Source organism: Oryza glaberrima, chromosome 6 (genome assembly GCF_000147395.1).
Source record: "Oryza glaberrima chromosome 6, OglaRS2, whole genome shotgun sequence".
Classification (NCBI taxonomy): Eukaryota; Viridiplantae; Streptophyta; class Magnoliopsida; order Poales; family Poaceae; genus Oryza; species Oryza glaberrima.
In genome coordinates this window covers 3937233-3964035 of record NC_068331.1, presented here as the reverse complement: position 1 = coordinate 3964035, position 26803 = coordinate 3937233, and the positions used below count along the sequence as shown (strand labels likewise).

General features: G+C 44.5%; 4 protein-coding genes across 6 annotated transcripts; 1 reads left to right on the top strand and 3 right to left on the bottom strand.

The window, feature by feature from the left end:
- Window positions 1-3123: 3123 nt before the first annotated feature.
- Window positions 3124-4206, bottom strand: LOC127777640 (ethylene-responsive transcription factor ERF003-like). The gene is made up of 2 exons (XM_052304241.1): window positions 3977-4206; window positions 3124-3869 (listed from the first exon to the last, which is right to left on the bottom strand). Exons 1-2 carry the CDS (start codon window positions 4198-4200, stop codon window positions 3416-3418), a joined length of 678 nt encoding a protein of 225 aa, XP_052160201.1. The 5' UTR covers window positions 4201-4206; the 3' UTR covers window positions 3124-3415.
- Window positions 4207-14582: 10376 nt separating this feature from the next.
- Window positions 14583-19433, top strand: LOC127775405 (ATPase 6, plasma membrane-type-like). Of its 2 annotated transcripts, XM_052301647.1 has the most exons (4): window positions 14583-14823; window positions 14911-17436; window positions 18888-19048; window positions 19183-19433. In XM_052301647.1, exons 1-3 carry the CDS (start codon window positions 14773-14775, stop codon window positions 18888-18890), a joined length of 2580 nt encoding a protein of 859 aa, XP_052157607.1. In that variant the 5' UTR covers window positions 14583-14772; the 3' UTR covers window positions 18891-19048; window positions 19183-19433. The 2 variants fall into 2 exon arrangements, with proteins under 2 accessions (XP_052157607.1, XP_052157606.1); XM_052301646.1 differs by lacking the exons at window positions 18888-19048; window positions 19183-19433 and having other exon boundaries at window positions 14911-17640.
- A 244-nt stretch (window positions 19434-19677) lies between these two features.
- Window positions 19678-22718, bottom strand: LOC127775636 (uncharacterized). Its single transcript, XM_052301914.1, has 8 exons — window positions 22458-22718; window positions 22245-22353; window positions 21979-22105; window positions 21800-21851; window positions 21560-21706; window positions 21370-21481; window positions 20966-21092; window positions 19678-20876 (listed from the first exon to the last, which is right to left on the bottom strand). The coding sequence occupies exons 1-8, from the start codon at window positions 22668-22670 to the stop codon at window positions 20426-20428; spliced, it is 1338 nt and encodes a 445-aa protein (XP_052157874.1). The 5' UTR covers window positions 22671-22718; the 3' UTR covers window positions 19678-20425.
- A 308-nt stretch (window positions 22719-23026) lies between these two features.
- LOC127776185 (uncharacterized) lies at window positions 23027-26615 on the bottom strand. 2 transcript variants are annotated; one of them, XM_052302538.1, is made up of 5 exons: window positions 25830-26614; window positions 24678-25027; window positions 23934-24109; window positions 23708-23774; window positions 23114-23621 (listed from the first exon to the last, which is right to left on the bottom strand). In XM_052302538.1, exons 1-5 carry the CDS (start codon window positions 26455-26457, stop codon window positions 23583-23585), a joined length of 1260 nt encoding a protein of 419 aa, XP_052158498.1. In that variant the 5' UTR covers window positions 26458-26614; the 3' UTR covers window positions 23114-23582. The 2 variants fall into 2 exon arrangements, 1 of the variants encoding a protein (XP_052158498.1); XR_008018112.1 differs by lacking the exon at window positions 23934-24109 and having other exon boundaries at window positions 23027-23621; window positions 25830-26615.
- Between the last annotated feature and the right edge of the window lie 188 nt (window positions 26616-26803).

The window sequence follows — 26803 nt, the reverse complement described above, 5'->3', positions numbered from 1 at the left end:
ACCGAGGACGGTCGTCCAATGACCCAACCTTTTCGAGCTCTAGCAATGGGCTGGGTCTTGAAGCACGGAAGGTGGGAAGCGACACGGTGGAGACAAGACCGGTGGCGTCGGAGGTGAAGGAGAGAGACGACTAGTGACATCGAGAGGAGGCCTACATCTCCCTTCTCTCTCCTCTCCTCTTTTGCCGGGAGGCCATCCGAATGTATTAAGAAGAAGAAAAGTTATTAGAAAAAAGGCAGAAGCTATCGAGATCATATGTGTATCAAAGTGCGTGTCCAAGAACCACCACCCTCTCTCCTGTCTCTCTAATCCTATATACTTATGTAGTTCATCCCCACTAAGTGTAGTTAATGTTATTTCTCTTTTCTCTCATTAAGTCACATCATCACAATTATTTCTAGTCTTTGGATGATAGATTTATGGTTCAAACTGTCTCTTCTTTCTTCTCTCTTAAAAACATGCAATCTCAATTATTTTTAGGCTTAAAATTGTATCAAATTGTTTTAGTTTTGATTATCAAATTACATCTTATTTGTACATATTATGCAACTTGATTTTCCGCAGCAACGCGGCGGGGTATTCATCTAGTATGGATGATGAAATGACCGGGTTTTAACAATTCGGGAAGGCTTTATACCTACTGAGGAATACGAATCAAACTCGGGCTACAGTTAAGGGAGACAAAAATGGACGCTTTCGTCAATAACAGCAGATCCATACCTAACCGTGATACTCGTTATGGCCCGAATATGTTGTACACGGTGGCGCCCAAATATGTTCTTGTGGTCCCTTATACGTGTGAAGGGAAAGTAACACAAAACAAGCATAGTTCACCATGGCTGAAAATTGCCGCGGAAATCTTCAGCAAACGAAATACGAACACGCCGATACTGTCTGCCATTATCTGATCTAACTACTTCCACTAGCCACCACCCGTTAGCGTCAGGGGAAGCAAATTCGCGGCCGTGCAGGCCCCCTATCCTATCACACTGCATTGCTGCTATAGCTGCTACAATCTGCAGCTGCAATGGCGAACGGATCGGACAATGCACCATTGATTGCTCCCCGACCAAGCCGCGGATTCTTTTGACAAACACGTACAGAAATCTCTCATGCAGACAACATCCCGCGATGATCTCTGAATCTCTCTCTCTCTTTCTCTTGCACTGCACTGCAAGCCAGCGCGATTAGTGCAGAGGCCGCAATGGCCACCATCATGAGCGAGCTGAAATGAAATGAATCCATCCTCGCCGCAGCACGCCGCCCCGGCGGCCGCCATCAATGGCCCTGCATTGCATGCAATGTGAGGTTCAGAAAGTTCAGAGGTGTAACTGCTGCTGCATCTGCTGCTGCTGCTCTGCAGGTGGATCTCCTGCGCCTGAAAATTCGTCCTTGGGATGCCGGGATCTCCTCCCACATCGATCGCGGGGGGATTCTTTGCGTTCGTACGCCTCGTGCGCTCGTCAGGGGGCTCGATCGGACCACGGTGTAGCGCATAAAAGTTGGATCTCTTCCTCTTTTTCTTTTGCCCTTTCTGCACTTGCCTGAATCTTGATCTGAATATCTGATGGACAGACACACTGGTAAGAACTTCAGAAATTGGCATGTTTGCAATATTGGCCTGTTTGGATCGCCTGGCAAAATTTTTTCACCATGTCATATCGAATATTTGGACACATAGATGGAGTATTAAATATAGGCAAAAAGAAAAATTAATTACACAGATTACGTGTAAATTGCGAGACGAATCTTTTAAGCCTAATTACTCCATGATCTGACAATGTGGTGCTACAGTAAACATTTGCTAATGACAGATTAATTAGGCTCAATAAATTCGTCTCTCAGTTTACAGGCGGAATCTGTAATTGTTTTGTTATTAGCCTACGTATATCCGATGTGACACGTCAAAATTTTTCACTCCTGAATCTAAATACAGCCTATATCAATATCGATTTTATCCTCTGTCAGGGTTGGTGGTGGATTGGATTTGGATCCAATGTGGGGGATGTTGGGGTTTTAGTGGACAGAAATGTCTTGAAAAATTTGCGAAACTGGGATGGTTTTCGCTGACTTTTGGGTTGAATTGGTATGGACCGGGAATTGCCACTTTCTTGTCGCTGTTGTTATCAGCTTTATTTATTACACCATTTGCTTGGCTTTGATTTGTGCTCTCTTGGACTTATGAGAGATCTCATTTTAAAACACGTGCAGTTATACTGTAAACACCCTGGATGAAGAGTGTGTAAGATTATACCCTTTTCTTTTCCCATGAGGATATATATATTTTACCTTGATTTTTGTTAGCATGTTTTTTAAATGGTGCGATCCGTGCGAAAACTTTCCATATAGAAATCGCTTTAAAATATTACATATATCCATTTGTCAAATTTGTAATAATTAAAACGTAATTAATCATGTGCTAATAGCTTTATCGTTTTACATGCGTCAACTTAATTTTTATCTTCATGAGTTTCAAACACCATCATGTGTTTTGTAAAAATTTCATCACCAGATTCATCATAAAAAAACTTTCAAACAAATATATTTTATTATATACCTCACAATATAATATTTTTCAAAAAAAAAATTAGCGATGCATAGTGTGGCGTGTCAAAAGTGTGCTGGAGACTACGTAGCTGTTCGTTTGGCGACTAAACCTCATTTTATCGATACAAAAGTTGACCAACACTTAATTGGTCATAGAGCGTGACAACGTTAAAAAAGGAAAATTGAGTATATAACATGCGAGTGGGTATAAGGCCTAGTAAAGGGTGATATGTCGCAACTATATCAACCAACCAAATAAATTGAGAGTGGAATCTCTCCGGACTATAATTATAATTGTAACAATTATAGCAACTAGTAAAATGTGGCATATCGAATTCTCTTCACCTGCAATCTATGTAACTGAGTAACTCCAGACTTTTTTAACACGCCCTACTACATATTTTCGCATGAATGGAAAATTCAGGTGGGAAGCTCTCCCCTCTAATGACTTGTTAAAAATAATTGAGGCACACCTAAGTTTTAACACGGTAGCCTTTGGCACTTAACCAAACAAGCCCTACGTGCACATCGAACTCTAACAAATAAGAGTAGTAGTAATAAAAAATATAAACCTAACTTATCACCATGGGAGAATGAAAAGCTTGAAGATGAAATTAAGCACATGACACTAATTAAAGTAGCAAAACAAAAATTGAAGGTCTCAACTGCAACCCTATTATGCTCTAAATGATGCTACCGTATACACAAGCTGCTCCAGAACTCACTGTGACCAAACTAACCTCGATCAGAGTTCTTCCTCACATAGCTTACTAAACTAAAAAAACAAAAAAAAAAAGAAAGAAAAAAGAGAGAGAGAGAAAGAAACAGGAGATGGAGCAGAGAAGAACAGGTAGATGAACAGGGCACATCAGCAGGAGATCTCCATGGAGAAGTTGGAGTCGAGGAGCTCCTCGATCATCTGGTCCACGTACTGCTCCTCGAGGAACCCGCCGCTCCACTCCGCCGTCGCCGCCGCATTGCCCAATGCGCCGGCGGCGGCGGGAAGGGACGGAATCACGGCGCGCGACGACGCGGCGGCGGAGGAGGAGGTGGTGGAGTCGTCGTCGTTGCTGTTGCCGCGCTGCGCAGCCTGGACGGAGGCGAGGTTGAAGCGGTGGAGCTTGGCGACGAGCGCCGCGGAGAGGAACGACGAGGAGGCTGCGGCGGCGCTGTGCGGCGGCGGCGGCGGCGCGGCCTCGTCGGCGACGTCGTGGGGGAAGTTGGTGCGCACGCGCGGGCCGCACATGATCCGCGCCGCCTCGTCGTACGCGCGTGCCGCGTCCTCCGCCGTCTCGAACGTGCCCAGCCAGATCCTCGTCTTCCTGCAAGCCCAACCAAGAAATCAAACCGCCATGGCCAAGAAACCAATCTACGCGAGGAAGAAACAAAGAATGAATCAATCAGGAGGAGGATGGCGACGATGAATTACAGGAGAGGGTGGCGGATCTCGGAGACCCATGAGCCCCAGTGGCGCTGCCGCACGCCGCGATACCGCTGCTGCGGCCGCGCCATTGCCGACGTCCTCGAGCTCGGCGACGGATTGCGCGTGGTCGCGGCGAGAGAGAGCGCGCGCTCGCGGCGGGAGAGCGAGGAGTGAGCTCGAGGTTGAGGAGGAAGTGAGGTCGAGGTGATCAGTGTGGTGAGGCGAGCCATGGGGGCGGTATAAATAGGGAGGGAAGTGAAGCAGAAAGAGTAGCGAGCTCAGTTCAATTCAATTCCCGGCTTGTTTGAATTCAAAGCAACCCAGCTCCAGGGTGGGGCCCACCTCTGTGCCTGATCAGTCTATGATTCCTGGGGCCCACCTGGGTCGAGCCAAATTTGTTCCCTCTGATTTGTACTCACTGTGACACTCCTCCCTCTCTTAGAAAATGTTGGCATTTCTATTGCTTACATATAAGCATTTTTAGGGTTGGATACAGTTATTAAGAAATTTGGTATGATTAAATGAGGGGAGTGTTGTGATTGGAGAAAAATTAGAGGTAGGTGTGAAAATTGAATGGTGGAGGATTGTGATTAGTTGAGAAGAGAATATCGACAGAGAAGTTGTTATATTTTGGGACAAATTCTAAATGTTAGAAGTGGTTATATTTTGGGACGGAGGGAGTAATTAGCAAAGACTAAGAAGAAGTGAAAAAAAATATCCCTTTCAGACATCTTATTGGTTAAATTTTGAATTTTGACTTGCTCAGATTCCCCTACTAAGCACATGATAGGTTGAAAATACCTGAATTTCTGTGGATTGAAATCAATGTCTCGAAAATACTCATATTGTGTAATGTTTCAAAAAAAATACTCATATTGTGTATAAATTTTGGATCCTACAAATACTTGTATTTAGAAACGGATGGAGTACTTAGCTTAGCTTTTGTTTGCCATTTTCCCTTTTTGTTTACTTATTAGTAGTAGAAAGTTTGATTATAAAAAGATAGAGGACATGCAGAAGTCAAGGCTAGTGTCGACAATATTCCCCTAGAACATCCAAATCATGGCATTGCATTATCCAGTGAAAGTAATCACCTAATCCAGTGACCTATAGTAAGGGAAGAATGAGGTTATAATAATTAATCTAGTTTATTTAGTTCAGGCCTAACTCTAGACTTATCCACAGTGCAACCATGTTAGTTCAGTTATAATGTCATATGGTAGGTAAACCAGAGAAAACTAATGTATGCTCTCAGGAAAAAAGAGAGCATGCTACTAAGCTCTGAACTTCGGATTCCCCACAAGAACCCAAACTAGCCTACAAGCATTTTCTTGTGCAATGGTACTACTACTGAAGTTTTTTTTTAATATAAAACTCTCTGTTTTTATCCTAGTCATGGCTAGGGTAATCATTTTTACAATGAAAGTACAACTCTCAGTCTCTGCATTAGGGTTCCTTTGAAACGCGGGATAGGAAAAACATAGCAATAGGAACAAACATGAATCAAGTGTCATGAGTAGCCGAATCCTATAGGAAACGAAGATACCGGGAATTTGGTAGAGAAGATGTTTGGTTACTTCATAGGAAAACCACAAGAATTTTGAATGAAATACTTCGTTCGAATGGGTAATAGTAGATAAAAGACAAGATATCAAGATACATGTTGCCTTGGACTTTCCGAAGGAAATGCAAACATGATGAGCTTTGATGTAATAATGTTTGGAATCATCCAATTCCTACAATCTAAAGGGCTTTCATTAAAATTCCTATGAAAATCCTTGGTTCCTAGGGAGGCCCTTAATGGGAATGCACACAACTATATCTTTTCAGATAATGGATGCTCTATTGATCTCAACACAAAATACATCAAGATGATATAACTCGTACCAAGAACACTCTTGACCTTTGCATAACTAAGATCCATGTAGCCAATAACTCACAATAATATGCTAGGATCATTCTTGTTCAGATTTGTCCCTAGAAGTTGATTCTTTTGGGGGCAGATAGTGTAACTAAAGATAATCTAGTTAAACCAAATTGTGAAAAGCTCAATTAGCCCATTATACATCATCCTAGCTAGCTATACTATACTAGAATAGATGATGATCACAGCCAAGCCAACCAACCAGTTGCAATGGCTAGCTAGATGTTGAGATAACCTTATTGGGCTGCTAACAATGTAGCTGGTTGGCACCATCCATGGAGCCAGAGTGTCACCTTGGGAAGAGCAGGGTCTGCACTGATCTGCACCTTGGGAAGAGCATGCAGATGGAACTAAACTGAACCCAAGCCCTCCCCCAAAAGACAAAAACCTTGCAAATATTGCAATGGCTGCTGCGCCTGCTGAGGCATGATCAGTCATCACTCATGCATTGCCTTTGCCTATCATGTCTGCCTCCTGCTTGTGCAGCTGTAAGTATGTGCATCTTCAGCGTCAGTTCAGAACTCTGCAATTGTCTGAAGCTTTGAGTGCCTGCATGTGTGTGCGCGCGCGCTGTGTGTCATTGAACCCGATGGCTGTGCTGTGTGCATATGCACATGCATGCACCGTATCCACCACACGATCTTGGCTCGTCCCTTCTCATGTTGGACGCTAGTGTGGTGTTTTAGCAAATTAAGGCTCCGTTTGTGGAGCTTAAGATCCTGGAAAATAGCCAGTGAGAAATTACCTGATGAGAATCTAAATAAGCTGGGCTTTTCAGTTTATAGTTTATATATTTTCTGGATTTTACAACTACGCCTTCTCATAATATGGATGAGAAGCTAGCTGACGAGAATATGAAAGCTGTTTTATCAGCTTCTGACTTCTAGTTTATTTTCTATATTCTGTAACTACATTTTCTTAAAATACTAGCATATTGTCCATGAGTTGCAATGGGATTTAAATTAGTTAAATAAAATTATCATTAATATATTATTACCATCTCTTAAATATTCTATATATTTGTTACGACATGTGGATTCTTTAGTCCCACACCATTCTTTTTTCTTCCTATAAAAAGTAGAGAGTTGGTGAGAGTACTTGACATGTCTTTTTTTTTTTCTAAAAGAAAGTTGGGAGTTGGTGGCCACCACCACTACTCTGAGTATAGATAGGTGAAATTTTGAACTATTTAGGAGAATTGAACAATCTAGAAGAATCTATGGTTATCAGAAGCTCTAAAATAGGATCTAAATGGGCTCAACCAGCTGTGAATTTTTATCGTTATTTTAGCTGATCGTAATGAAGAGGAAGTTGGGAGTTTGTCCTTATGTTTTTCTATTCATGTTAGAACTTATTGGCTACATGCTTAACGATAGAGGCTGGGGATGTAAATAATTTTACTATCTAAAAAAAATCAGCCGCTAATGCATAATGCAGGCCATTAATTCTAATCAGGGATCAGTACAATGTGCAATGTACATACATGCTGCTACCATGTACAGTGTTATGCTGGGTTTTTCCTGATGATCAGTGTGAGTCAGGGTATGGGCACTGACCAGGGTTTGTTTTGGAGGCTCATGGTTGAGACACTAAACTATACTGTTGTGCCATGTGGGTTCTAAATAGTAGTGTTCTTAGGTGACAGTGAGAGTAGCTAGTCTGTCTAATCACTGCTGATAGAATTTGGAACCCTTCCTCCATGCTGGTTAACTCTGATGATTAATTGTTTATCAATCCTCTGACAAATGACCTAATAACCATATTGTCTCCTCTGCAGCTTCCATGCTTGAATTGGCATCCATTCACTGATTCACATACTATATGCATTGAACCTCACAAGAATTGGACATCACAACTACTAGTTATACACATAGAGATAATAGGGATAGAGCTTAATCTAATGAGCCTCACAACATGGCAGCACATGCTGTTCAAGCCCAGCCAATTAAAAACAAATCTGTACTGAACCTTTACTGCAACAACAATCTGCTGATGCGCACATAGTTCCTCTCTTGAATGATAAGCTTACAAAACGAGAATTTTATGGCTCTGCTCAGCCACAGTCCCAAACTGTTCTTACTGGGAGTTTGTCATGGTCGAAAGGACAAGGCCACAGGCAAGAACCGATCGATCGGCCGGCCAATGCTGCAATCCTGCATGCATGAACACGAACACTGACAGGATCTATCCGTGATCCGCCTAACCGGCACAGAGAAAAGTTCAGAAACAGAAAAAAAAAAAGTTCAGAGAAACAGGTTATCAGTATGGTTCTTGAGGCGGCTACGTGGCTGCACGGCGGCTCGTCAGGCCGGCCCCTACGCCGGCGATGGGGGAGGAGGAGGAGGAAGACGACGACGACGGTGACCGTGATGATGGATGGATGGTCAGATCAGGTCAGTGATTGGATTGGATTGGATTGGATTGTGTTGGATTTGGATTGGTTGGGTTCAGAGTTTAGGAGTAGAGAGAAGCAAAGATCCGAGTACAAATCTTGGCCATGATCCGCACGATCTGTGGCGCTGTGGCTACACAAACATCACTGTGTTAGTAGCTCTGCATGCATCGCTAGATGCTACCATGCTGATGAAATCTTGTCACTCACTCACTCACTCACCATGCTGCTGCTAAGCTAAAAAGCTTAGCTAGCTATGGAGCATGGAAAACATGGCATGTTCTTGTGAAAGATTACTAACGTTTCCATGCCATGTGCTGCCTAATCTTTATTACTACTGAAGAAGGTTTCAGAATAAAAAGAGAGAAAAGATGTACATGAACAATGGAAGCTAGCAGGGTGTTGCTACCTGCTACCTAACACATGATTCACTGGAAGAGTTGCTGACCAAAGTCCCAAGCTAATTAAGGATTCTTTCAACAGCATATATCTTAATATCTCATTATCTAGATCTTGATATCTTAACACATTATATGTGTTAATTATCTATATGCTTCATTTTACCCAAAAAACAGCTTCATTTTACTCTCTATATGTTGCAAGCACTGTACATTACCTGAAATTTTATTGGGAAGCAGGCAGAGGATTACATGTCAGTTCTGTACATGGGTCAAATGACGTTGGTCACTCTGATCATCTCTGCACTGGATTGTGATCCGTGTTTAATGTTGATGTCGTTTGGCCCCCCTCCTCACACGGAATATGAACTCATTATCTGACGATTGTGACATTGCGAATCTGATGCTCTTTTTTGAGAATACGATGATCTGTTGTTGCATCCGAGTTCAATCCAGTTGGCAGATTAAAACTAGCTGAATGCCTCAAAACCTCACAAATTGTCGGCAACATGTGTGTATCAGTATCATCATGCAGTGCAGATCTTTAATCAAGTAGTAGTGGTATCCTTTTTCTTTCTCTCAATTCAGTAATTAAAATGCCTTTCATGCTGTTTAATTAAATATAATAACTCTCAGATCACAATCTGTTATCTTAATAAAGTAGTATTACAACTCTCAGCAAAATGCAGTGCAAATCTTTAATAAACTAGTATCCTTTTTTTCCCTTCTCAATTCAGCAAAATGCATTGCATACTGTTTTATTTAAATATAACTCTCAAGATCACAATTGATTCAAAGAGCATGATCACAAATTCAAGATCATGGCAACCTAGCTTTCATTTGTTTTTGGAGGTTTTCTTTTCTTCTGAATTGGAATATTTCTATGCATAATGTAGCAAAACAAAAACATGCAAGGAACATACCAACATGGACTGCCAAGTGGTTAAGAAACGATCTGACATTGCAAGTGGCCTGATTAGACATGCAAACAAACAGTATTTACACGTGTCGCTTAATCTTGGTCGGCACATGAACAGCGCTTAAATTCTTTAATTAGTCTCTGAAGAAGGTCAGGTCTCCTCTGCCACTGGCAAAGGGCAGCATCCGAAAACCCCATGTGACCATGATTGCGAGATGTCGATGAATCATAAGACGATGTTAGTGGCCAATGAGATTGCAGAATAATTCAGGGCGTGCCACGTGTCCCTAATCAGCATCAAGATTTTTAGAGTACAGCAGAGATGGTGTTATTTCCCGATAACTTGTATGTCGGCGAGCAGGGATGCAAGTATGCAACTGGACCGACCCATTGCTGATGCATCTTATCATAAGTTTGAATTGGAGGAATTTTAGACATTTTTCTTTCTCGTGGATATTTACGCCTTTCTTGACCTCTTTTATGTGAAAACGCTTGTAGCGCAGTGGTAGAGCCTTCAGTATTGGGGACACCGACCAAGCTAGGGTTTTGCGAGAAAAGAAAGAAAGAAAGAAAGAAAGAAAAACACTCCTGTTAGTAGAAGTGTGCTCATATGGCTTGTTTGGCAACTCGAAGGAAGGTGATTGGAAGTTTACATGAAAAAATTAATGGTGAGATTAAGACCAAAATTTGATTTTTAATCCCAAAGGATTTTTCTCGACTCGTCGGTCTGAGTTTTTTTAATGGAGCACATGGGTTCTACCGTTTTTTTTCTTTTTTTTTTACAAATTTTATCCATTCCAAATGGAAGGCCTAATGTTTGTAGCGTGGATCTTTTATATTTTGTTCCAAAGGATTGGTCAAAGAACTTAAACAGCAAAGGATGAAAAAAAAATCCTAATTTAAGAGAAAGAGTTACAAGTGGGAACACTTTTTTTATTTACTGGTTCTCTGTGTTGTTCATTATTTTTTCATCTTTTTGGAGAAAAAGTTTTTCATTCGTATATTTAGCATGACATGAAGAAAACCTAAGTATTCTTAGGCCCATGCCTATATTTAGCCCATCGAAACGAGTCCATGAATGGCCGGAATTTCCGGTCCATGCATAGTTGGGCAAGGAATACGGCCATCTAACAGGCCCAATATGAGCCCATTAGGCCCATCTGGCCCACAGCTCATCTGCATATAAACCCTCACGGCCCCGAAATGCTGCGGCTTCTCCGTTCCAAGGGTTTCCTCGCGCCGCCGCCGCCGCCGCATCGTTCGTCTCCACCGCCGCCGCCGCCATGGTACGCACCTCGGTTCATCTCTCCTGCCGCTCTTCTCGTCTCGGGATTTTTTTACTCCTCTGATTGATTGGGTGTTCGGCGCAGCCGTCGCACAAGACGTTCCAGATCAAGAAGAAGCTGGCGAAGAAGATGCGCCAGAACCGCCCCATCCCGTACTGGATCCGCATGCGCACCGACAACACCATCAGGTAACCTCCGCCGTCGCCGCCTTGAATCCGATCCGTCTATGGAAGGGAGAGACACCAGTTTCCGATCCGATCCCTGAGCTGCTGGTGTCCTTCAGGTACAACGCGAAGCGCAGGCACTGGCGCCGCACCAAGCTCGGGTTCTGAGCTTGGGGAGGAGAGGAGGACGAGGCGCCGGACGCCGCTGCCCTGGGAAGAAGAAGAAGAAGGAGAAGCTAGGGCTTATGGGTTGCGTCGTGTTCGTTTCGAGGTTTTGCCTGTCCTGAAGAGACTATCAGTAGCTGTGTGTATCTTGGAGCATCATAATTTTGCTGATTAAAGAACCACTTTCTTATCCTGCCTAAAGTTGTCTGAATTTTATCTCAGCTGCAGTGGATTGATCGGTTGATCTCCCTTGTTAGCATAATCTGAATATCTGATTATCTGCATATTGCCTGAATCCATTTCTGCTTTAGTTTTTGGTACTGTAAATAGCTACACCGTTTAGGGTGTAGATGAATGACCTGTTGAGATTTTGGTAGGGGATTGGGCTGGTGAGTTTCTCTATACTTTTACCCTTGATTTAACAGTGACCTGCTGTAGCCATTTGTAATCACAGGGGTTGCATGTTTGTTCTTAGTCAGAGAGCAAAGAACCTTTGATAACATTTCTACGGGGACATTAGAAATCTTTGGAGGATTTAACTTCCGAAGCACAGCTGCTTCTACTCCAGTGAGTTTAACCAATTGGGCATTTCTGGAGTTGTAGGGAATTTGTCACTAGATTGATGATTGAATTTCCAGAAAAATACCATGGGCTGGTTGAATACATGCTAATGCTGCAATCCAGTTTGAAGCTACTTCCTCCGTTTCATATTATAAGACCTAGCATTGCCCACATTTATATATATGTTAATGAATCTAGATATATATGTGTGCCTAGATTCATTAACATCTATACGAATGTGGACAATGCTAGAAAGTCTTATAACCTGAAACGGAGGTAGTAATAAAAACTTCACCCTGCCTATTGCTTGAATCCATTTCTGCTGTAGCTTTTAGTACCGTAAACAGTTGCACCATTTAGTATGTAGGATGAGATAGCTGCTGAGATGTTGGTTGGTTTAGGTTGGGTTAATTTAGCCGTGACCTGCTGTACCCATTTGTAATCACAAAGGGCACATAAGTTCTTCCTTGTTGGTTAATTTGTGTGCTGCATCACTTTGGAGGAGACATGCTTATACTTCAATGAGTTATAAACCAATGAGATCTTAGGACAATGATGCTTTTGCATGCTTCTAAATATCAGTCTTCATGTAGGCCTCCTTGGAGCAATATTGTTCGATCGTGTGCTCTTTTGATTAGATTTATGAATTTTGTTAGTAATATGAGATGACAGATTCATAGGATGTTGGCATGATATGTTTGCTAAGTTGGTGCTCGTTTTGTAAGAAAAATAAAATGCTGCCCCTGTCCTTTCTGGGTGTATGTTGTTTCTGTCCCCTTGTTGCAGAGTTCTTTTGCTTTCATGCTTCCTACGAATTGGTGAGTTAAGAGAGGGACTCCCTTTTGTGGTACCTTGGCCCTGTTTAGATTCCAACTTTTTTCTTTAAACTTTCAATTTTTCCGTCACATTGAACTTTCCTACACACGTTCCAATTTCTTCAAACTAGCAATTTTGGCGTGGAACTGAACGCAGCCCTTATTGAGCCCTTTTGTGTGTGTAGGAAAGTTCAATGTGATGGAAAAGTTGGAAGTTCAAAGAAAAAAAAGTTGAATCTAAACAGGGCCTTAAACAGGGCCTAAGTTAGTTTAACATTTTTGAAAGTTTGTTAAGTTTGATTAAGTTTTTAGCAATATCAAAAACATCAAATTAGTTTTTATTAAAACTAACATTGAATATATTGTAAAAATATGTTTGTTTTGTGTTGAAAACGCCACTATGTTTTTATATAAATCGATCAAACTAAGAAATTTGATTAGGAAATAAAATGCAAAAACGAACTGAGGGAATATTTAGCAAAAATCTAATATTGAATATATTGTGAAAATATGTTTGTTTCGTGTTGAAAATGCCACTATGTTTTTCTATAAAATCGAACAAACTTAAGAAATTTGATTAGGAAAGAAAATGCAAAAACGAAATGAGGGAGTAAAATTTAGCAATAACATGGTACTATCGTGAATTCCGAGCGATCATCGCTGACTCCGCTGAATTTCTAAACCTGAAAGGCAAGCAGATTTGTTTTCCCTCCTTTCTCCTCGGAGAGACTATGGATTCGGCACCCCATATTTTTAAAAAATCAGGTGCAATTCTACCCACCCGATGCTTGGTGCATAGAGTACTCTCCCTCTCTCTTTCCTTACTGTATAACCACCTTTTTTTTTATCAAACTTTTCTCTCTTAATCTTAAATTATTTATATGATTTGTAATCCGATCACACGGTTATATTTGTTATGATTAAATCTTTAAAATAAGATCTTTATTATCACACATGAAACACGTGATACATTCAGTAGTAACTAGTTGTAACTATTCAAACATCGCAAAAATAAAACGTGTAACTTTTGCAAATGATCTAGTGTAACAGTAGAAAATAAAAATATTCTCTGCAACTTCCAAATAATACCATATGTAAATATGTAATATTAGTAAAAACCATTGCAAAAATAAAAATAAAAATATGAAACATGGTCAACTTTTAGTTGAAACATTATCTTCTCACCTTTGAAACATAAAAAAATCAATTTGTCAAAACCTATACATTTTTTTCGTCAAAATATAATCATGTAATCGGATATTAGATCATATAAATATTTTAAAAGAAAAAATGGTTTGAAATTCAAATTTAAGGAGCCCATTTGAATCGCAGGAATGAAAAAACGAAGGAATAAAAAACACAGGATTCTAACCGTAATGGAAGTGTAAAACAGAGAATTGCAAAATACAGAAATGACGGTGTGATTGGACTATAGAAAAAAAAAACAGGAATTGGATGAAAGAGGTAGACTAAAAAAATTCGAAGAGCTTTGAGCTGTTGCTAAGTTTCCTTCAAAAATCTCTATAGTATTATCCATTTCATAGGAATATCAAAGGATTAGATATGATACAATCCTTTAATTTAAAGGCACTCATAAGAATTTTTTCTATAGGAATAAAATCCTCTAAATTCCCTATATTTTTTCTTCAAATCAAATGGCCCTAAAATATATTATATCTTACATGCAATTGTACCCCTCTCACCATATTACGTCAGTGGTTTTTTTTTTTTTTTTTGGTCTTGCTGTCTTGCATGTATGCAGTACTGTTGCTAGAGCCGATCTTGTTGCTGTCTTGCATGTAAGCCGTATTTTCTCCCCATTTTCCCGCGGAATCCTGGGCCTCACAACGCGGCGTCGTGGCGAAGTCGCGACACGTGCGGCGGTCGAGCGCCGGTGCGTGCGCGCAGGCGGAGGCGCCCCGCGAAGCTCGCTCGGTCGCCCATGGCGGAAACCGGAAAAGACCCTATAAGACGCCCCGCGCGACCGCCATTGCCTCGCCGTCTTCCGCCCCGCCCCGCCCCTCCCCTCCACCCACGCGGAGAAGGAGAGGAGGAGAGGAGAGGAGAGAGGGAGGCAGCAGCTCGCCCGCCGCCGCCCCTCCCTCCGTGCCCGCGCCGCCCACCCCGCCGCCGGGCACCGGCCACCATCGTCTTCATCATCTTCCCAATAAACCCCCCATGGCGTCCTCCCTCTCCCTCGACGACATCAACGACGACTCCGTCGACCTGGTACGCACGCACGCACGCCATGTGTTCGTCCATCGTCCTCCTCCTCCTCGTCAGCGTCTAATGTTGTGTAAATGTTGTGATGTGCAGTCGAAGGCGCCGGTGGCGGAGGTGTTCCAGAAGCTGAAATGCGACCGGAAGGGGCTCACCGGATCGGAGGGAGAGAGCCGGCTGCGGCTGTACGGGCCGAACAAGCTGGAGGAGAAGAAGGAGAGCAAGCTTCTCAAGTTCTTGGGCTTCATGTGGAACCCGCTGTCGTGGGTCATGGAGATCGCCGCCATCATGGCCATCGTCCTCGCCAACGGCGGCGGCCGCCCGCCCGACTGGCAGGACTTCGTCGGGATCGTCTCCCTGCTCATCATCAACTCCACCATCTCCTACATCGAGGAGGCCAACGCCGGCGACGCCGCCGCCGCGCTCATGGCCGGCCTGGCTCCCAAGACCAAGCTGCTCAGGGATGGCAGGTGGGAGGAGCAGGAGGCGGCGATCTTGGTCCCCGGCGACATCATCAGCATCAAGCTAGGCGACATCATCCCCGCCGACTCGAGGCTGCTCGAGGGCGACCCCCTCAAGATCGACCAGTCGGCGCTCACCGGCGAGTCGTTGCCGGTGAACAAGCACCCGGGGCAGGAGGTGTTCTCGGGCTCCACGGTGAAGCAGGGCGAGATCGAGGCCGTCGTCATCGCCACCGGCGTGCGCACCTTCTTCGGCAAGGCGGCGCACCTCGTCGACAGCACCAACAACGTCGGCCACTTCCAGCAGGTGCTCACCGCCATCGGCAACTTCTGCATCATCTCCATCGGCGCCGGCATGGCGGTCGAGGTGCTCGTCATGTACCCGATCCAGCACCGCGCCTACCGCGACGGCATCGACAACCTCCTCGTCCTCCTCATCGGCGGCATCCCCATCGCCATGCCCACCGTGCTCTCCGTCACCATGGCCATCGGCTCCCACCGGCTGTCGCAGCAAGGCGCCATCACCAAGCGCATGACGGCCATCGAGGAGATGGCCGGCATGGACGTGCTCTGCAGCGACAAGACCGGCACGCTCACGCTCAACAAGCTCACCGTCGACAAGACCCTCATCGAGGTGTGCTCCAAGGGCGTCGACAAGGACATGGTCCTCCTCTACGCCGCCAGGGCGTCGCGCGTCGAGAACCAGGACGCCATTGACACCTGCATCGTGAACATGCTCGACGACCCCAAGGAGGCACGCGCGGGGATCCAGGAGGTGCACTTCCTCCCCTTCAACCCCGTCGACAAGCGCACCGCCATCACCTACATCGACGGCAATGGCGACTGGCACAGGGTGAGCAAGGGCGCGCCGGAGCAGATCATCGAGCTCTGCAACATGGCCGCCGACGCCGAGAAGAAGGTCCACGCCCTGATCGACAGCTACGCCGACCGGGGGCTCCGGTCGCTCGGCGTGTCGTACCAGCAGGTGCCGGAGAAGAGCAAGGACAGCGGCGGCGACCCGTGGCAGTTCATCGGGCTGCTGCCGCTGTTCGACCCGCCGAGGCACGACAGCGCGGAGACCATCCGCCGCGCGCTCCACCTCGGCGTCAACGTCAAGATGATCACCGGCGACCAGCTCGCCATCGCCAAGGAGACGGGGCGGCGGCTCGGGATGGGCACCAACATGTACCCGTCGACCACCCTCCTCGGCGACAAGAACAGCCAGGTGAACGGCCTCCCCATCGACGAGCTGATCGAGCGCGCCGACGGGTTCGCCGGCGTGTTCCCGGAGCACAAGTACGAGATCGTGAAGCGGCTGCAGGAGATGAGCCACATCTGCGGCATGACCGGCGACGGCGTGAACGACGCGCCGGCGCTGAAGAAGGCGGACATCGGGATCGCCGTGGACGACGCCACGGATGCCGCCCGGAGCGCGTCGGACATCGTGCTGACGGAGCCCGGGCTGAGCGTGATCGTCAGCGCGGTGCTCACCTCCCGCGCCATCTTCCAGCGGATGAAGAACTACACCATCTACGCGGTGTCCATCACCATCCGCATCGTCCTCGGCTTCCTCCTCATCGCCATCATCTGGAAGTTCGACTTCGCCCCGTTCATGGTGCTCATCATCGCCATCCTCAACGACGGCACCATCATGACCATCTCCAAGGATCGCGTCAAGCCGTCGCCGACGCCCGATTCTTGGAAGCTCAACGAGATCTTCCTCACGGGGGTGGTTCTCGGCACCTACATGGCATTGGTCACCGTGCTCTTCTTCTACCTCGCGCACGACACGAACTTCTTCACGGATGTGTTCGGGGTGACGTCGATCAGGGAGAGCGAGAGGGAGCTCATGGCGGCGCTGTACCTGCAGGTGAGCATCATCAGCCAGGCGCTCATCTTCGTGACGAGGTCGAGGAGCTGGTCGTTCGTCGAGAGGCCCGGGTTCTTGCTGCTCTTCGCCTTCTTCGCGGCGCAGATGGTGGCCACGGCGATCGCCGTGTACGCGCGCTGGGATTTCTGCCGGATCCAGGGCATCGGGTGGCGGTGGGGCGGCGCCGTATGGCAGTTCAGCGTCGTCACCTACCTCCCGCTCGACGTCCTCAAGTTCATCATCCGCTACGCCCTCACCGGCGGCAAGGCCGGGGACAGCGCCCAGAAAAAGGCAAGCTCGCCGCCGCCGACCTCTCAACCTTAGATAGACTTGGAGATGGATTTTTTCTTTCTTTTTTTTTCCTCGAGAGGGGAGGGGAGGATATCCCCTCGTCTTATGTATGAATGATGTTTAAAAGGTTATTAAAAAATTTTAAAAAAATATTTAGTAAGATAGATCAATATATGATATGTTATTCTATAAATATGTAAATTCGAATTCGACTTTTATAATTAGAAACGAAAAAAAGCTGACTACGAATTACATGTTATATTTAGAGTCGAATTTATTATTTTTTAAGTAAATTTCACAAAACTATATATACTTAGGCTAAATTATCAGAGCTACATGTAAAGTGATGTATCACAAAGTTACAGATTTAACAATAAATTTATCACGAAACTACATGTCGTAAAACTATAGATTTAATTATAAAATTATCACAAAACTATATATTTTGGAGTTCAAATCTTTAATTCTAGTGCTATGTTATAGTTATAAATGTCCAAGTTTTATGTTTAAATTGATATTACTTTCTCCGTTTCACAATGTAAGACTTTCTAGCATTGTTCATATTCATTTAGGTGCTAATGAATCTAAACATATACATATGTCTAGATTCATTAACGTCTATATGTATATGGGCAATGTTAGAAAGTCTTACGTTGTGAAACGGAGGGAGTACATTTGTAGTTTATGATAACTTTTTTGCTAAAATCTGTAGTTTTACAATATTTCACCTTAAATCTTTAGTAGTGTAATAATTTTAGTGGTAATGTGATGCATCATATTAAATATATAGTTTTATAATAATTTGACAAAAATTACCCGTGATTTTATGAAATTTACTCTATTTTTTCTTCTTCTAGTTATGTAAGTTGAATTAGAACATACATTTTATGAAGTGACATGTCACATATTGATCTATCTAGCTGATTTTTTTAAAAGAATCTTTGCTAACTTTTTAAGCGACGCGAAAAAAACGAGAGGACCTTTCCTGAAGGAATGAATATTGTTTCATAGATAGATTCTAATTACTTGAGTGGATGTCCACTCATTTATTATATATCAACTAAATGATTATGAAAAAATTCAAAAAAATTGACAAGATATATCTATATGTAGTATATCACTCCACATACATGCAAGTTCAAATTCAACATCTACAAGTTGTAACAAAAATAACAAATTGAACGGCAAATATGTGTATACTAATTTAAGTTGTATTTGTTATTTTTGTTACAACTTGTAAAAGTTGAATTTTAAATTGCATGTTTATGAAGTGATATATTACATATTGATCTATCATGTTTTTTTAAAAAAATTTTCATAACTATTTAGAAGACGTGCAAGATGTCCACCGGGTGATTAAAGAGTTTCCCTATCGTTTCCTGTAGTTTTCGCCATGATTGTTGTGAACGCTATTGATGATGATGGTTGTGTGTGGCGTGCGTCGTCTCCAGTGAGGGAATCCTGGGTGTTTGTCTCGCGCACACGGCGTTCACGACACAAGGAGGAGGAGCTCACCCAGCCCCGCCGCCGCAACCGCCGCCGTCTCCGACCTCCTCGCCGCCGGTAAGGAGGAGCTCTCCGAGCAGGCCGCCAAGCGCGCCGAGGTCGCAAGGTATATAGGCAAACCCTTCGAAAACCTTAACCCATGCATCCTCTCCTCCGGCCGGCCGGACAGTCGCCGGCCGGCCGGCTGGCCGGAGACGGAGAAGACGACGACTGAGCCGGCGGCTGTTGCATGCATTGCAGATCGACTCGGTGGTGAAGCTGAACGCCGGTGGCCGGAGAGCTTGTTCATGTTGCCGTAAGCGTACGTCTCGTGTTTGCGTGGTTTTGAGCGGGAATGAGCTTGTGAGAAAAACAAAAAAAAATTCAGTCCATCTGCTGGTATATACATATTTCATCTGTTCAGTTTTTCAGTACATATATCTTGTCAACTGTGTATATTTGTGCATGTCTATATATACCCTATATACAAGTGTTCAGTTGAAATTTGCAAATTGTGTAGATATACTCCCTCTGTTTTTTAATAGATAACGCCGTTGACTTTTTTTCACATGTTTGACCATTCATCTTATTCAAAAATTTTATACAAATGTATAAGATATAAATCACACTTAAAGTACTATGAGTGATAAAACAACTCATAACAAAATAAATTATAATTACGTAAATTTTTTGAATAGACGAATGGTCAAACATGTGAAAAAAAGTCAACGGCGTCATCTATTAAAAAACGGAGGTAGTATATCTTACCAACAATGTGACTTCATGGCTTCATCGACTAAAAAAATACAGGGTTTATTGAAAATGAACAGAGTTTGAGACATGGGCAATATGTTACATGCAAAACTCACAACTTCGGGCCTGTTCACTTTGATGCCAAAAAAAAACCTTACCAAATTTGCCAAAATTTTGACATAGTTGCCAAAATTTTGGTAGGATTTCTTATATAGTTACCAAAATTTGGTAGCAAACTAAATGTAGCCACTTTTTTAGTAACTTTACCAAAATTTGGTAAGTTTGAAAATGGCTTTAAAGTGAACAGGCCCTTCATTCCCTGAAGTTTACAGAAGAGATGATTCGAATACTTTGTAAGAGTACAAATTGATGGCCGGAAAAATAACGACGAAGTCACAACATTCAAATACTAGTATTCAACTACAGTACTAAAAATCTAAGATGTCAGGAGAAGATTAGTAGGCCTGAACTATGTTTCCTGGAATGAGAGATAAGCTGCTAATTGGGAGATGGCGTCTGAAGATATCCAGGCATTTGAGACGCTCACTGGAACTCCTACGGAAGGCATCGCTACTCCACTGAATTCTTTGTTTCCTACGTTATAGCTCATGCCATGTGGATTGACCCAGATTAGCTTCATATTTCGATATGCTGTAGCACTTTATCTGACATTCCAAAACAGGAACAGGATAGCACTTAAGGATCAGTTCGACTACCACCATCCTCCAAGTTCCTTTGCTCATTTGAAGTTCTAAGGTTCTTTCCAGCAAGTGAATTCAGGAGGTATTAGGTTTTCGTCGCAGGAAATTACAGCCTTGGCAGTAAGCTTTCCAGCCAAACCATGGAACAGAAGACCCCTGGCACCAAGGCCACCAACTAGCCAAAAACTACAGTTGCTCCTCTTGCCTATCACATCATTCAAACAACCCAACAGCGGCAATGATCCGTTGGCTGTCAGTGGAGGCATTGCTCTTATCCCAGCCCTTGCTTGTACAAATTTCCATTTAGTTATTCCTGGATAAACAGCAGAGGCTTTTGGGAGCAGCTCTTCCATTGCATTGAGAGCTTCATCATCAGATACAGATGAAGAATAGTTTTCTGACTTCCACTGCCAAGTCGACCCAATGGAAACGGTACGAGGACCTTGGAATGACAGCCAAGCATCAGATAAGATTGAAGGACTTTGACTGCCATATGTTTCTCTGCAGGAATGAAACACACCAATTAGATAATCCCAGTTGATGCTGTAATGACTTAAGTTCAATTCTTAAACACAAAGAATTTCCCTTACATTGTATCTGATGGCAACTGGAATTCAGCTATAACTCCTCGGCATGTTCTAAGAGGTAGCTTATTTGTGAGTTCTGGAAGTGAGCTAGCTCTGGCACCAAGGCAGATAATTACTGAATCATAATCACCTGCAGATGTTTGATAGGATCTTTAGGTTAGTAGAAGTCCATACTGAAGCAGCTTCAGTGAACCATACAAGTGTTGCATTTTAACATTTTTCTTAACAGAGGTCTCTGAAATTAACAATTGTAAATTGACAAGAACAAATCTTTGCTTTTGCTTCAGGAGTGGACACTGTGTGCACTTTATTCAGTTTAATGTTAATGGAAAAGCCAAAATTGAAAGCATGGTATAACAAGGTCCATGTTTGTCCTTGCTCAATCAGGTGATTGAGCGAGAATTTACCTGCCAATTGCTGTAGATCATTGACGTGTTCGTTGTACAGCTTGCACTCTTTCTGTTCGCTGGATGATAATGATGCTTCATCAGACATATTTTGGCATGCGAAGAACAAAGCCTGCAGAGCCCCCAAGAATGGGTATCAAGAATAGATGACAAATCATTGACAACGAGACAGCGTGAAGGAGCACACCACCTGTAAATATTTCTTAGGGTTGATGTTCAGCGCTAATGGCATGTAAACTGCAAAGTTCAACGGAACACATAACCCAGGGATCAGACACTGTGCCTCGTCTGAATCAAGAACTTGAAGGCTGCAACTCTGGAGGGAACTCTGAGCATTCTAACTTGGATAGGTCGAAGCAGTCAAGATCGTACACCAGAAACAAAAAAGGAAGCACCTGAGCATATCAGCACAATCTTAATTCAGCAGTACCTCCAGCAATATGTCAGCAGTTTTCTCGCTTGTAGGCGGCCGTATAATTCCCCTGCTCAGTTCAGTTAAACCACTTCTCATAATGTGCACACACAAATACAGCAGCCCACAAAAGACATGCCAAACAGAAGCAATAAGTAAATCCATAACAAGTCTATCTACAAAGAACAAGGAATTGCCTTCTCCAGATAAGGGTCTCATCTTGGCTAGCTCCATCTGCCCCAGCGGCTCCATTCGCTTGCTCCGCGCAACGCAGCAGATCCATACACTCTTTCCAGAATTCAGCACCCTTCCATAGAAGCTTCACTGCGGTTAACGAGAATTCGATTTGCGCATCACGCATTCACACTAATTATAAGCTGGAACTAAATGGCTCAACTGGTAGTTGCATAATAAGTTGGTGAAATCATAATTTGCAATGCTTCAGGTGATGGAGATGGGAGACCTTTAGGTGAGTACGGGTGGAGAAGCCCCCCGGAAACGCCCGATGCGCCACCGCCGATGCCGCTCTCGTCGTAGATGTCGACGCGCACGCGGGAACCCTTGGGGCTATGCTGGAATCAATCAGAAATTTTCGAAGGCGTCGGCTCAGGAGGTGATTCCAGTGGCAGGTAACTCGTCTGAAGCAGAGGATGAGGATAGGAGAAGGGAGGAGGACCTTGAGGAGGTGCCAAGCGACGGAGAGCCCCGCGAACCCGGCGCCGAGGACGGCGTAGCGGAGAGGGCGGCCGCCGCCGCCGCCGCCCCCCGCGGCGGCGGCTGTCGAGTAGGCTGCGGCTGCTGCGGTGGCGGCCGATGTCACGGCTCTCCTGGAGCATGAGACAAGGTTGGGGAGGACGCGGGGAGGCAGGGAAGACGGCGGCGGCGGCATGGCGTCTCCGGCGGTGGTGGAGAAGAAAGCGGCGGCCTACTGAGCCACGGCCACTGCCGTGGGGAGAGGATGCCGCGGCGAGGGATTCTTCTGGGCCGAATTGCTTGAGGCCCATGGCCCATGTAGCATGTGGGCCGAAGGCCCGTCTCGCTTAACCCTATCTGCATACAACACTGTGCTACTGCTCCGTTTTTTTTTAACCAAACTTCTTAAATTTTGACCAAGTTTATAAAAAATTCAGTAACATCTGCAACACCAAGTTAGTTTCATTAAATATAATTTGAATATATTTTGATAGTATGTTTGTGTTGTGTTGGAATTGTTAATATGTTTTTCTACAAGTTTGGTCAAAACTAAAAAAAAATAAATTAGAAAAAAAGTCAAAATGATTTATATGAAACGGAGGGAGTATACTCGTCTCTAATTTCTAGTGGCATGAGATTACGAAAAGAAATGCTTCACCTAATCACCTTTGTTTATGAACCTTCACAACCAGCATGGTCAATGTACCAGGTTTAGCATTCTGGTAGTGGCAAAATGAACAAGCGAGCATTGATGATTAATTACGACAGTAGGGATAATATAGACAGCAAAAGCTGGATACAGATTCTCACTGAATGAATACATACAGCACCAGAAATTCAGAATCTGTTCCAAATTACAAGGGGGGCTTAAAACCATGACTTGTAAGCATCTGGTACTAATCTGACGAATTCTCGCCCGAATCTACTGGGGATATGTCGGTGGAGCACAAAAAGAAATGCATCAAACCCAACTGCTCCTCAGTCTTCAGCAGTAGAAGGGCTTGGTGCTTCAGCGTATCGAACCACCAGAATTATATGCCCTAGGGCTTCTTAAAGGTTCTTCAGCTAGAATGAAAGAGAACTCTCTCTGGTGCCTTGTCATTGATCCCTACCTCATCATGTTTCTCCACTTATCTTTCAAGTCCATCTACAAGATACAACAGGCAATTACTTTATGAAAAAAACATTTAAAAAAAGGGACTTAATATGATATACTGATATCCAGATGCTCACCGCTTTTCGACCAATAAAAACATCAGGATTGTTGGTTAAAATATCTTTCCAATTGCCGTTACCATACCTTCACATGAAAAGAAAAACCACGCGCATAGAAATGGTTAGCACAATATAACAGTTGCAGATATTGTGTGTATAGAGGCAATCCAAACGGCAATACGTAGAACAAGAAAGTTATACCAAACTAACAACAGATTACAACAGCAAGACAAAAAGAACATACTGTTCGACACCCTTTCTTAATGTTTCCTCTTCTAACGCGCACCACTTCCTTGCCTTTCTACGCTTCGCTTTGTTATCTGCCGGTTGCAGAGGAGAAAATGTTGTTCTCCTTGGGCTAGGCAACTGCGGTCTATGTATCGGTGAACGTGAACCGTCAGGATCAGGTGAGTCCTCCCACTGCAAACAAGCGCCTTTTGAGCAACATGTCCAAAATCTAATGCTTTTGAGTTATGCTACAAAGCTATCTACATACTAACAGAAAGCTTTATAATGTCTACCACACTAAGTCGATGTTAATTCTAATTTATAATAAATTTTACTTCTTGATATGCAATCGGCTAGTCTTGTCTCCATGGAGAAACCAGAAACACTATATTCTAGAAAAGTATATTAAGGATCTAAAGGATTCATCAATCTAATTTCAGTACTCATGCATGCAATGTAGGATGAATAAATTCCAGATCCTACATGTTTGTTATAAAGCAGCTTCTACAAGAAAGCACGAGTCCTCCAGACTATCACAAAGCAGAAAAACAAAAGGCTTAAAAGCAGAGACATCGAGAACAGTTTATATTCAGAAAACCATGGGTGTTATGAATTGTGGCATTGAAGGACACTGAGTATACTTTCTAGTAAAAAGGGGTAATCAAGATGCGCAACAATTATCACAAAATCAATCAAAAAGAGTGAAACATGGACCATTCTCAAAAAGGCAAATAATGACAAATACATGAAGAAAGCTCACCTGAAACGTCCTTGCTGTTGGATTCCAATCCATAAGGCTAGCTGCTGTGCCTTTCCTTGGAGCATCCAAATTGTCCGCAGGAGCACTTGGACCAGCGATGTCACAAGCCGTTGGCTGATTACTAACTTCTCCCGCATTTAGATCGACTGCTTTATCCATCCTTGCAGCCAGTACCTCATCTGCTGCTGCCTTTGCAGCTGGAAGTGGGTCCTCTACTACACTATGAAGGTTAGCACAGCTTGATTTAAGGGCGTCCATCACCTTATGAACTTCTGGTGTCGAAATTTGATTTCCTTGAGGGATAGTTTCTCCAAGTTTGCCCTCAATTTCACGTGCTCTTTGTTCCCCAGCTGAAGGTTCCAATGTGCACAATAAGCCATAAAACGTTTTAAAAAAATTGAAGCTAACTGCTCGAGCAAAAGGATTGATGGACAAAGACATGCAGAAACAAATTCCAAAACATAGGGGGAGCAACTACTCACCAAATAACAACAGCTCAAGCAAAATGTACCCACACTAATGATGTATGCAAAATTGCAAACCAGAACAGATATTATGTGAGAGATTAAAATCGCATAGCTTGGCCTGCTGTATACAATAATCTAGTAGTAAGAGGATATAGCAGTTCCAAAGGCAACATTTTGAACACAGATTTATAGACCTAAATGAACATGAGCTCTAAATTCTTGCCCATAGTTCCTATTTTCAATTAACAGAAGCAGAAGGAAGCCCTGTATGGTACTTCCATGAAATGAAGCACAGGTAAATCACAAAGCAAGAATCAAACTCTACTGGCTATATAGAGCGGGCAAAGGTCCAAACTAGGATGTTTCTACTCACTGATTTGTACCGCAACATCTAAATAATTCAACCATACAATGTAATTGTGACCTAACAAGCTGCACGAAACTTCAAGGATTACTAAATGCACAATGTACATATTTTTACAGAATAACAGTTCCATCTGAATTACTACTCCTTCAAGATAAGGTCTATCTCCTTGCTACTCCTGGGATAAAAAAAACACTACTGTTCTTTGTTCATCCAGTTTAATAAACTCTAAAAGCCACTACTAGTATCTCTATTTGCTGACAAATTCTGTTATTTTACGCGCCAAGCTACCACAAATATATGCCGCGATAAGATTCTTACCGAGCAAGCGATACTTGGCTCGGGTGACCTCATCTGCGGCCCTCCATGTCTCAATGGCGCCATCCCCAACAATCCTCTCCGCCGCCATCTCCAGCCGGGACTGCCCAATCGCCGCCCACTCGACGGCGAGGAGCTCCCTCACCCGCTCCTCCGCCGCGGCCCGGTCGCCCCAGAGCCCCCTCAGCACGGTCTGCGAGAACGAATTCCCCACCGCGGCCTCGAACTGGTCGGCCACGGCATCGGCCTCGTCGGAGGCGAGCGCGGCGGCCCCACCCTCCTCGACCGCGCGGCGCGCGCGGCCGCCGGGGCGCCCGAAGAGGGCCCCCGCGGCGGCGTCGAAGTCGGGCGCGGAGACTGCGAGGTAGGCCGCGACGGCGAGGTGGGCGGCGGCGGCGGGGGAAGAGGAGGAGGGGAGGGAGGCGAGGAGCTGGAGCGAGTCGAGGGCGGCGGGGGAGACCGGGTCGGCGGCGAGGCGGCGGAGGAGGGATGCCCTGATGAGGCGCGGGGTGGGGCGGGACGGGAAGGGGAGCGCCGCGAGCGCCGCGTTGGCGGCGGCGGCGGGGACGGAGGGGTCGCCGACCACGTGGTCCAGGAGCAGGGACGCGTCCTCCGGCATCAGCCGCGGCATCGCTCGCCGCCTTCCCTTCCCTTCCGGCGTTGCGTTGCCGGCGAGTTGGTTTGGGTTTCGCTCGCGCGCGGCGGCGGCGGCGGCGGCGGCGCGGGAGATTTGGGGTAGTTTCGCGGGGGGGAGAGGCGAGGTGGGAGGAGGAGATGGCCGGGGAGCGAAGCGACGCGCCGTGCCCCGTGCACGAGAATGGTGGAACGTTTTTGGGCCGGGCCTAGGAGGCAAAGGGGAAATGAGATTTGTGCTCACATGGGCCGGAGACAAAAAAAAATTCTTCAGCATTTTTCTTTGCGATTGGATTGTGCATTTGTGCTACTACGTACTACCTCCATATCAGAGTACGAGACGT

Bases quoted from the DNA above. Each gene is read 5' to 3' on its own strand.
- LOC127777640 (XM_052304241.1), bottom strand. From the start codon at position 4,200: ATGGCTCGCCTCACCACACTGATCACCTCGACCTCACTTCCTCCTCAA. The intron at 3,870-3,976 runs GTAATTCATCGT...TTGGGCTTGCAG, and splicing joins GAGATCCGCCACCCTCTCCT to GAAGACGAGGATCTGGCTGG.
- LOC127775405 (XM_052301646.1), top strand. From the start codon at position 14,773: ATGGCGTCCTCCCTCTCCCTCGACGACATCAACGACGACTCCGTCGAC. The intron at 14,824-14,910 runs GTACGCACGCAC...TGTGATGTGCAG, and splicing joins ACGACGACTCCGTCGACCTG to TCGAAGGCGCCGGTGGCGGA.
- LOC127775636 (XM_052301914.1), bottom strand. From the start codon at position 22,670: ATGCCGCCGCCGCCGTCTTCCCTGCCTCCCCGCGTCCTCCCCAACCTT. The intron at 21,707-21,799 runs GTACTGCTGAAT...TATCCAAGTTAG, and splicing joins CTGCTGACATATTGCTGGAG to AATGCTCAGAGTTCCCTCCA. The intron at 21,093-21,369 runs GTAAATTCTCGC...AAACATCTGCAG, and splicing joins TGATCTACAGCAATTGGCAG to GTGATTATGATTCAGTAATT.
- LOC127776185 (XM_052302538.1), bottom strand. From the start codon at position 26,457: ATGCCGCGGCTGATGCCGGAGGACGCGTCCCTGCTCCTGGACCACGTG. The intron at 23,775-23,933 runs GTATGTTCTTTT...TTTCATGTGAAG, and splicing joins TTAAGAAAGGGTGTCGAACA to GTATGGTAACGGCAATTGGA. The intron at 23,622-23,707 runs GTGAGCATCTGG...TGTATCTTGTAG, and splicing joins TTTTTATTGGTCGAAAAGCG to ATGGACTTGAAAGATAAGTG.